The sequence below is a fragment of the Coregonus lavaretus genome, assembly GCF_964263955.1.
Source record: "Coregonus lavaretus genome assembly, contig: HAP1_SCAFFOLD_1084, whole genome shotgun sequence".
Classification (NCBI taxonomy): Eukaryota; Metazoa; Chordata; class Actinopteri; order Salmoniformes; family Salmonidae; genus Coregonus; species Coregonus lavaretus.
In genome coordinates this window covers 156,678-167,710 of record NW_028160384.1, presented here as the reverse complement: position 1 = coordinate 167,710, position 11,033 = coordinate 156,678, and the positions used below count along the sequence as shown (strand labels likewise).

The 11,033-nt window shown below is 46.9% G+C and overlaps 1 protein-coding gene across 1 annotated transcript in view; it reads right to left on the bottom strand.

The window, feature by feature from the left end:
- Positions 1–251: 251 nt before the first annotated feature.
- LOC311121884 (peroxisome proliferator-activated receptor gamma coactivator 1-alpha-like) overlaps positions 252–11,033 on the bottom strand; it is a gene marked incomplete at its 3' end in the record, with an annotated part of 40,627 nt that continues 29,845 nt past the window's right edge. Inside the window, exons 6-10 of the mRNA XM_084196324.1 lie at positions 10,321–10,366; positions 10,042–10,115; positions 4,936–6,205; positions 1,240–1,344; positions 252–566 (exon numbers count right to left, since the gene is read on the bottom strand). Of these exons, the coding sequence (XP_084052450.1) occupies positions 252–566; positions 1,240–1,344; positions 4,936–6,205; positions 10,042–10,115; positions 10,321–10,366 (1,810 nt within the window). The remainder of the gene's footprint in view (positions 567–1,239; positions 1,345–4,935; positions 6,206–10,041; positions 10,116–10,320; positions 10,367–11,033) is intronic.

The window sequence follows — 11,033 nt, the reverse complement described above, 5'->3', positions numbered from 1 at the left end:
AGAGAGAGAGAGAGAGGAGGAGAGAGGGAGAGAGGAGAGGAGAGAGAGAAGAGAGAGAGGAGAGAGAGAGGAGAGAGTGGGAGTGCTGGTGGGTGGGAATGTAGAGAGAGAGGCAGAGAGAGAGCGAGAGAGAGAGAGAGAAAGGGTGGGTGGGAACGTAGAGAGATAGGCAGAGAGAGAGAGAGAGAGAGAGAGAGAGAGAGAGAGAGAGAGGGTGGGTGGGAATGTAGAGAGAGAGGCAGAGAGAGAGCGAGAGAGAGAGAGAGAGAGAGAGAGAGAGAGAGAGAGAGAAAGGGTGGGTGGGAACGTAGAGAGATAGGCAGAGAGAGAGAGAGAGGAGAGAGAGAGAGAGAAAGGGTGAGTGGGAACGTAGAGAGATAGGCAGAGAGAGAGAGAGAGAGATATCAAAAAGAGAGAGATCAGAACAATGACAGGGGAACTCACTATTGCTTTTTGACTTTGTTTCCTCCCTCTGCACGGCCCTCTCAAACTCCCTCTTCTCGTAGTCCCGGCGGTACTCCTCCCGCTTCAGACGCTCGTGTTGGTATTCCTCGTAGCTGTCGTACCTGCGAGGGACCAAACCAAACCCATCACTTTCACTGTCCTCCACCGCCCTTCCAACATCTGCCCTTCATTTCAATGTCCGCAGTTATGAAGCGTATCGGCCGAAAACCCACCAACGAGAAGGGCTACATTTCTCAGAGGGGTGGGGAAACAAACAAATGCCTTAATAAGAAGATGCCTCCTCCTCGCTGTTAAGGTTATGCATCCCGTAGGAGGCCCGCAGGAGAGGGTGGATAGCGGGAGAGATGCACAGTCGGAAGCTGGGCAGCTGCCACTGTCAGCACTACTTGACGTCATTACTTTCTGCTTATTTAGGGCTTCATCTGGGGGAAAGAAGTACAACTTTTCTCTCTCAACTTCCTCGTCAGATTTGGCCATGCATTGGAGAGATGGGAAGATTTGGGGCTTTCCTGGTGTCGCTAGGCTCATCAATGGCAAATAATTTTGGAGCTGGAAGGAGTGTCAATATTCTACACTGCCTGTGTTTGTGCATAAGGACATTGTCCAGCGGTGCACAACTCAGGTCCTCAAGTTCCACAATCTTGCTGGTTTTCAATCAATTACTGTTTTTGGTTAAAAGGCAAGGATGAAAACAAGCATTAACTGCAGGGACTGGATCATCAGACCAGAGCTGTTTACCCCTGGTTTAGTGTTAGGGATGTGTAGGACCCTTACCTTGGCCTGCGGCTAAGGGGGGATCTGGACTGAGATCGAGACTGTGAGTGAGGGCTTTTGTGGGTCCTGGATCGGTAAGTGCTGGAGTCCATGTTGTGACGAGACCTGCAAAAACGGAATGTACAATAATCATCAAGATATCATCCAGGATATCACAAAAATGTGTACATATCTGAGATGCGTATCTCTAAAATCGATAATATTGTCTAGATATGCCAGTCACTGTCCCTTGGCATCCCTAAATCATAGCCTTTTCTTACAAGATGACAGACAGCCACAGTGTCAAATCTGACCATAAAAAAAAACACATAACCAAAAGTCCAAATAGGTTCTGCTAATTTTTCTTAACACTTACTTTTTCCTAGTTCTACTGAATTTGACATGCTATACTCTGCTTCTGCACAGTGCAGCTGGGAGATGTTCTCACCTTTCCCCCCACAAGGGCCAGTATATACACCTCGTATCTATGTTGAATGAGGGGAAGGTCCTTAGGCCACACGGCCTAACTCTAAAGCTAGTAGCCCTACACAGAGTACAAGCTCTCATTGCTTAATTATTGAACTGATGCTGATGAAGGGAGACTTGAATAATAGAGGGAGAGAAGTTAGGCTATGGTCAAACGTCCACAAAGTTGAGGAAGACAAGAGTTTGGAAGTAGAGAGATTTGAGAGAGAAAAAATTGATTTGTTGAAATTGTTTCACTTTGAGTTCTTGAGTGAGTTCTTGAGATGTAGGTACTTTTACTCAGGTAACCTTAGCCATAACCTTTTATAAGGTTATTTTTTCAAGTTTTTCTTCTTTCAAGTACTAACCCTGATATCTTTAGAAACCCTTTGACTTTTTTGGTGTACTGTATCATGAGGTTGGTGATAGTCATCAGAGTGAGTGATTTATCAAGGATAAAGGACTACAAAACAGAAGGAAAAGCTAACCTCCATTGAAACCTTTCATTAACCCAGCAAACAAACTTAAACTCACTTATGAGCTTGAGGGAAGTGAATGAAGAGTCTATCCAGTTTGCAAGGCACTCAATGCAAATTTGCTGATAAAAGTCTCCTTATATTTGTAGTCCTACTCAGTACCTATTTCCTTTTAAAAAAACACAGTACCCACTCTGCTCTGATCAAAGGGAACCATGGGAAATGTAGTTCCCCCGAGCTGCTGTGATAATACACACTGTTTTCAGAGGAGGTGGTCCAGAACTCAACTCACTTCCCAGATTTGGCTTTCATCTTCCGGGACAAAGGGGGGTTCTCCTGGCGCTCAGCAAAACAACAGCTGCAGCTTAAAACAACATGCACTGCATCAAACAGAGATCCCAGGAAAGCGGAGAAGGAGATGAGAGTGACAAAACCTTGCCATGGGAAACAAGGCTTTGACAACGTTGAAGCAACCAAAGCACAACGCCTCAGTCGCTTCTCATTTTCCTAGTTGCCTCTTTCTCAGATATACCGTTTTGATGACTAATACACCAAACCTGACTAATACACCAAATGTATCAAGCTTCTCATAGTAGGAGTGCTGATCTCAGATCAGTTTAGCCTTTTAGATCATAATGAATACGATTATGTACATGAGGGACCTGATCATAGATCAGCACTTCTACTCTGAGAAGAGTGATACATACAGCCTCTACTCTATAGTAAAACACTGAAAGAGTTGAGCTTGGCTAGCACAATCCACTGTCCAGTAGTCCAGCCTGTAAGGATTCTCCCTGGCCCTGCCACACTCTCCTATTGTTAAAGCCTCTTTCCTCTGGAACATAATGAGTCTCCCCCATGTTTCTAGTTCAAGCTGGGGATCCTGAAGCAGCTAAAACTAAAGGAGGCCCCATACTGGGAGACTGAAGAGACTCAGACCACAGCGCCTATCCTCTATTGACACGTTTCTGACGGCTGATGAGGCCTGTTGACACGACTGAGCTGTCCACCCGCTGCCGGGAGCACTGTCAGAGCCGCCCACAACCTTTATGCAACGCTCAAACAACGTTCGAACAACAGAGGGGAAATGGCACCCACCAGGAGGGAATAACTTGGCTGTGTTCCGATATCCACACTGGCATACTACTTAGAATGAAGCTAAGTAGTAGATACAGTGCATTCGGAAAGTATTCAGACCCCTTGACTTTTTCCACATTTTGTTACGTTACTGCCTTATTCTAAAATGTATTAAATAGTTTTTTCCCCCTCATCAATCTACACACAATACCCCATAATGACAAAGCAAAAACAGGCTTTTAGACTTTTTTGCAAATGTTTAAAAATAAAAAACGGAAATATCACATTTACATAAGTATTCAGACCCTTTAATCAGTACTTTGTTGAAGCACCTTTGGCAGCAATTACAGCCTCAAGTCTTCTTGGGTATGACGCTACAAGCTTGGCACACCTGTATTTGGGGAGTTTCTCCCATTCTTCTCTGCAGATCCTCTCAAGCTCTGTCAGCTATTTTCAGGTCTCTCCAGAGATGTTCGATCGGGTTCAAGTCTGGGCTCTGGCTGGGCCACTCAAGGACATTCAGAGACTTGTCCTGAAGCCACTCCTGCGTTGTCTTCGCTGTGTGCTTAGGGTCATTGTCCTGTTGGAAATGAGTCTGAGGTCCTGAGCGCTCTGGAGAAGGTTTTCATCAAGGATCTCTCTTTACTTTGCTCCGTTCATCTTTCCCTCGATCCGGACTATTCTCCCAATCCCTGCTGCTAAAAAAACTCCCCACAGCATGATGCTGCCACCACCATGCTTCACCGTAGGGATGGTGCCAGGTTTTCTCCATACGTGACACTTGGCATTCAGGCCAAAGAGTACAATCTTGGTTTCATCAGACCAGAGAGTCCTTTAGGTGCCTTTTGGCAAACTCCAAGTGGGCTGTCATGTGCCTTTTACTGAGGAGTGGCTTCCGTCTGGCCACTCTACCATAAAGGCCTGATTGGTGGAGTGCTGCAGAGATAGATGTCCTTCTGGAAGGTTCTCCCATCTCCACAGAGGAACTCCGGGGCTCTGTCAGAGTGACCATTGGTTCTTGGTCACCTCCCTGACCAAGGCCCTCCTCCCCGATTGCTTAGGCCGGGCGGCCAGCTCTAGGAAGAGTCTTGGTGGTTCCAAACTTCTTCCACTTAAGAATTATGGAGGCCACTGTGTCCTTGGGGACCTTCAATGCTGCATACATTTCTTGGTAACCTTCCCCAGATCTGTGCCTCGACACAATCCTGTCTCGGAGCTCTACGGACAATTCCTTCGACCTCATGGCTTGGTTTTTGCTCTGACATTCACTGTCAACTGTGGGACCTTATATAGACAGGTGTGTGCCTTTCCAAATCATGTCCAATCAATTGAATTTACCACAGGTGGACTCCAATCAAGTTGTAGAAACATCTCAAGGATGATCAATGGAAACAGGATGCACATAAGCTCAATTTCAAGTCTCATAGCAAAGGGTCTGAATACTTATGTAAATAAGGTATCTGTTTTTATTTTTAATACATTTGCACAAAATTCTAAAAACCTGTTTTCGCTTTGTCATTATGGGGTATTGTGTGTAGATTGATGAGGGAAAAAAGTAATTGAATCCATTTTAGAATAAGGCTGTAACGTAACAAAATGTGGAAAAAGGGAAGGGGTCTGAATATTTTCAGAATGGGCAAGATTTCTAAGCATCGTGGTAGTATGGACATGGGAACCTAAAGATTGAGACTTTACTCACCTGGAGGAGGGGCGTCCGTCAGGTGAGCTGGAGAGGGAGCGCCTCCGGTGGTGGGAGGAGGAACTGCGGGACCGGGACCGGGACCGGGAGCGAAAGCGGGAGGAGGGGGAGCCCGAGCGGGGCCAGACAAAGTGTCTGGGAGAGAGGAGGAGGGAGGAGGGAGGCGAGACGGAGCCCCGTGAGGGGGAGCAGCTGGACGGCGAGCAGGACGGCGAGCAGGACTCGAAAAGCAGTTCCAGGGGGGTGCCCTCCCAGGGGTAGAGGAAGTGTCCCTCCACGCCGCGGTCCTCAAGCTCAAGTTCCTCGTGGAAGGGCGGGAGGCCCGGGTGCAGGTACCCAGTAGAACCAGACCCAGAACCAGGGAGCTTGCAGTAGTACTCGTCCCCAACAGGGCTCTCCTCGGACGGCTGCGGGGCTACAGCCTTCTCCCCTCCTCCCTGCCCCCCCTCCTCCACCACCAACTCCCCCCCCTTCTCACCCTGGCTGTAAATGGCTTGCTGGGGGCGGCCAAAGTGCTTGTTGAGCTCTGCCCGGATCTCCTGGTCTCGCAAGGGCTGCTTCCTGCTGGTGGAATGCTGGTCCCCTTCTGGGGTCTGTGGTGGGGGTGGTCTTGCCTGGGTGGTGGCGGTCCGGTCCTGCCCCCGAGCCTCCGTAGCCACAGGGGAAGAGCTCTGCTGCTGCTGCAGCTGCTTGGCCAAAGAGGATGAAGATGGAGGAGAAGATGTAGAAGAGGAGGAGGAAGAAAAGGAGGAGGGTGGCATGGCTGAGTCCTTACATGTCACATGCCTGTCCTCCGCAATGGCCGGATTGGGCATCAGAGGGGTTGTTGTAGTAGTCGTCATAGTAACAGTAGCGACAGCTGCATTAGCGTTAGCTGCATTAGCGGCGGCTTCCCGTTTTGTGCTGGCCGCCGTCGACTGACAATAGTCGTGGTCGCTGTAGCTGCGGGGCTGGGCACCCCGCTTGCCGTTGCCGCCGCAGTGCTCCTCCTGGCAACCCCCTGTCGTCGCAGTGACCACCAAGGTGGGGAGGGCAGTGGACACTTTGCTCAGCTGGGCATACAGCTCAGTCTGCTCGGGGCCATTCCTGGAGGGACCCCCGCCTAGGGCCGGGGTTAGGGTCGTGGGGCCGCAGGGGCCCGCCTCGCTCAGCCGAACCCTCTTGCACGCCAGGGCAGACGAGGAGCATGAAGACAACTTGGTTTTGAGTGATGCTTTGAAAGGGTTCTCTTGACTGGCTTTGTGGGGGGGCGTGGTAGGTGGTGTCAGACCTGGAGAGAGAGAGGGAGAGAGAGCGAGAGAGCGAGAGGGTTGATAAGAGAATGGAATTATAATGCATTCTACCTCTACACCTCCCTCCCTCCCCTTCCATTCCCCACAACCTGTTTATAGACAGTGGATACATACAGGGGCTTGATTAAAATATTCACTTTCATTCCTGCTCCTAATCCTGATCCGTATTTTATTGCAATCTTGACAGATTAATGTAATGCTCTGTGTAACTTAATATGGTGGAGCTGCTACATGGCTCGGCTACCACCGCCATCTCTCCCTCCCTCCCTGACCTTGGACAATCCCTCGTTCAGGAAGAAGAGAAAGCCACACATCCGCAGGGGACAAATAGAACACATCCTCCTCGACCGACCATCCTTTGAAAATATATAGCATCTCGACTTGAACCCTCAAATGTAGCCTAAAAAAAGCGAAGTGTCCTATAGCTCAGGCTTCCTCTCTCTACTGCCAGTCAAGGTAGCGAGATATGTCAGTATTCGGAGGTACATGTTGCTATGGCATGCCACTGCGCTGTCATACGATAGTGTCGGCTTGGCACTGGGGAGATGTCTGACTGGTAATGGAGGCTCAGTGTCTGCTGGGGTAATGGGTTGTCATTCTTCTCAGATCCTGCCTGCCTCTCTGTGGCTCGTGCCGAACCTGACCCCTCCTGACAGATTTATAGGCCGACAGATGGCAGTTATATGGGAATTCCTGAGATGGGCCCGCTTTATAGCACTGTTAATGCACATACACAAACAACCAGCGCTAGGTAGGCAGTCCCTTCCCTCTCGTCTCCCTCTTGTCTCTTCCCCTCCTTGCTCCCCGTCTGTCTTCCTCTCTGGATCAATCTCTCTGTCTCTCTCTGTCTCTCATCATCTCTCTTTCTCTCACTGTCTGTCTTTCTCTTCCAGACTAATACACAGCACACAGACACACATGCACCTTCACACGGACACATGGACACAGACACACAATAGCCGCAAACAGCCTCCCTCTCTGGAATGTATTTTAGGCACTTTGAACACCTGTCTTTGCAAATTGTATGAATGCACATTCCTCTCCCTCACAGTGAATTGCACCAAATGACAGCTATTAGTATCAAATCCAGTGTAAGAGTATTTACTGGGACGGCTCGGAGCCAGGAAAGAGAGCGTGAGAGAGAGACACGGAGAGAGAACAAGAATGAGAGAGGGAGAGAGAAAGAGCGAGAGAGAGACTGATACATAAAAAAAAATCTGTTTCGGGGCCATTTCCTGAGGCTGTCTAATCCGACCAGCTTATCATCTAGAATTATTATCTGGATTTTACGTTAAACCGAGCCGCAAACTCCCGTCCCACTTTAACAGTCAGACGTGGTACACCGATAGCGACACAGAGACTTGATGCAGCATTTCAGCGAGAGAGAGAGAGAGAACTGAGAAAGAGGGCTATATTTATCATTATGCCAATGAAATGAGCTATGAAAAGGGAAGGGAGGGAGGGCCAGCGCGGTGCCTGAGGAACTTCTGTTTCGCCAATGGAACGCCATCTGTGCAAAACAATGCGCACTAGGGTCATAAACTAGGAGCCATTAGCGCCGTGTCGAAATAAATCAGAATTAGATAAATATGCGCCTCTCAGTCAAACCAGTTGGTGATGGATGCTCGGCAGACACAAACACTTATCATATAGCCAGTTTTTTTTGTCTTTTTCTTCATTTTTTTCCTAATCTGTTTCTGTCCGGACTGTAAATTGCAAAGAGACTTCCAAACGAATGACTCCGACTCGGGGATTAAAGAGTTGATCCGGTGGTAAGCCATGCAAATAGCAACACATAGACCCAAACCCCGGTGTCATGAGATACTGTAATTAAAGACAACACAGTGCAGAGTAAATCTATTAGTGAGAGGAGATTAGTCCTTCCAGTGAAATCCGTGGGCTCATTCAGAGTAGTGGGGTTGCCTCAGGTTTACCTCAGTGACAAAACAATAACAACTAAGGGCCTAGTGTACGGTTAGCGGTATTAAATCCTACTACGACAACGACTACTGCTACTACTAGTATTACTACTACTACTACTACTACTACTACTACTACTACTACTACTACTACTATGCCTACTACTACCATCACTACTGATAATGAAGAAAACCTTTCCCACCCCATGTCATGGAAAAGTTTACAACTGAAATGTTTATCTACTACTGGCCTACTATTACAACTCCTAATAAAGATATAAAAATGTCTCTCCTTCAACTTGCCACGGATAATTCCCTGTCCTGAAGGTGGCCCCTCCCCCTTTGTCTTATCTCCTTTTTGTTATCAATTAAATAACCATAATCTCCAGATCTACTTGAGCGGGGCTATTGGGCAGACATTAACTCAAGGGATCACAGAGATTTCATTCCCCACGTTTCTCCATATCCAGAGTTCCCAAGTCGCTTACCGCACGGGACTAGACTAATCCTAAAGCGGAAGGGGCTCAATATCCATGAGTTTTTCCTTCTAATTGCTTTTCCCTAATATCTAATCCCAAATCTGCAAAGGGCAGTGGAGTCAGAGTTTGGCTTTATTAACTATGGCTGGAGCAGGAACACAGGGACATGAGGAGAATGCGACAGGATTTAAGCCAGCAGTCAGAGGCACACCCACACACAGTAAAAATAAAGAAATATGAACAGTTTGATTGCTCCACAGCTCTTAATTCCCTATGGGTGTCCCCTCTGACCTCTGATGCTCATATACACACAGGGTTAAATGGCAAGTGGAGCAAGGTCAATTGGAGGACCCCCCTTGGGGCATTGGTGTCCCACAAATGTACCCCCTTTCCAACTCTAAAGAGACTGCAGATAATTCCTATTGGTCCTCGTTCCCAAACAAAACGTCACCTTGAGTCTCGGGGGCGAGTCTGGCATGTTACATCGTGGCCCATTTCTTTTCCCCGCTAGTAAATTAATACCAAAAGGCCCATTGCCACAACACATTGTGAAGAAGAAGAAAAGGGCATCCATTTTGTTTTTATTGACCTGGGATGATTAATCTCAGGGAAGGAGGGGTGGGGGGGGGGGGGGGTTGTGAAATAATTACCTGCATAATTCAGAGAGAGAGAGAGAGAGAAGAACTGCTGAAGCCTGGTGTTTTAGCTTTGGCTGACATTCTCTTTGACTGGCTTTTAATTACCTTTTGTCTGTAGCTTCTCACCGACACACTTAATGAATAAGTATATAATATACAGGGATAATGACAATAATACTACTAAAATCACCCCGCGTTGACCCCGTTTGGAAAATGGCATCCTTCCCATAAATATCAAGCCTTACCATTGGACATTACCTTCCATGTCTCTAATCAAATTACCAGACTGTCTGAGGAAAAAAAGAGACAGATAATATCGGTCGAAACTGAATTACGTGGCAAAACCAATTAAAACAATAATAATGACACATCAATTGTCAGTGATGTATTGGTGAGCATCACAGTCAAAGGGCATTAAGATCGAAACTAGAGAGAGAGAGAAAAAGGAGTGGCAGTATATTAACTCTTCACCGAGAGGAGGGGGATCTGTCTAATAAACCCAAAGGAGATTGGAAAGCTTAATCAATAGTGAGGCATATAAAAAATGTCACACCGTGTCCTAGTCCTTCACCTTCAACTCTGAACTTTTATGGAACTATCAAGATGGTGTGAAAAGCCTTGAGGCAGTGACTGTAATTGAACCCCTAACTGGCTAAGTGAGAGAACTAGGGTTTTCCATTATAACACAACACATTTGTGTGAATATTTGCATCAAGCCCCACTCATTCATATATGGATCTTAATTCATACATTTCCTGAAAACACATGAGATGCTTACCTGGGGTTCCAGAGATCTCCACACTCAATGTGCGTTCAATGGTTTTGTTCTCAAACGGTGATCCCTTGTGGTCACTGAAAGACAAAAGGGATTGAACACACCAATTTACTCAACACAGGAAAATGTGACTTTAATAAAAGGGCTTTGTGATCTTAGAAATGGAAATGAGAGTTAACAAAATGCCTCATCTTGGTGCTAATTCTTTGTCTTTTTATTTGTCTTTGTTCTTTTTTGTTGTTGTCTGGTCTATGTAGAATGTTGAAAAACTCTTGCACTTACTTTGGAGACTCTGGGGTCAAAGGAAGTGGCAAGGTGGTTGGTTTGGCTGCAGAACACAAAGGAGCATTGGTAATTATTTAACTAGATAGATAACAAGTTGAGGCAGAAGAGATCAGGTCCACATCTGCAAATTGATCTCAGATTGGGGCATTCAAATCAGGTAATGTTACAAAACCCAACCTAGTACGATTAGAATAATGCTCTCTTGCTATTGGTTTAGAAGAGCAAATAACCAATAGGCTTTCTCTATTGACCCCATCTGTTCTTTTGGTTGACTGTTCACTTTGTGAGGCAGGATGAAGTGATGGCATTAGCACATGTGTTCAGAGTACACCGTTTGACACAGATATCCCACTCAATACCAAAAAAAAAATCGGGCACAAACAGTACACATGGCAATGAGAGGTGGTGGTGGTGGTGACCCCCACCCCCCATGAAGTAATTGTCGCATGCATTTGGAACCAAAAGCAGAGGAAGAAAGGAGAGTCAAGGAAGCTTGTGCAGTTGCCTGAGGCTCTGGCTGTCTCCAACTGCAGCTAAAGAGTGAAGCTCAGTTAGACATTAGAGCAGTGCTCTGCCGAGTCTAGCTAGGTAGACATTCAGAACACTCAGCTTGATCCAGCCAGATAGTTGTTTATTTAACAGATGCCATAATGTATCAACGCGTAACAGGCTACTACCCCTCTCCCACCTCCCCTTAAGTCAATCTTGAG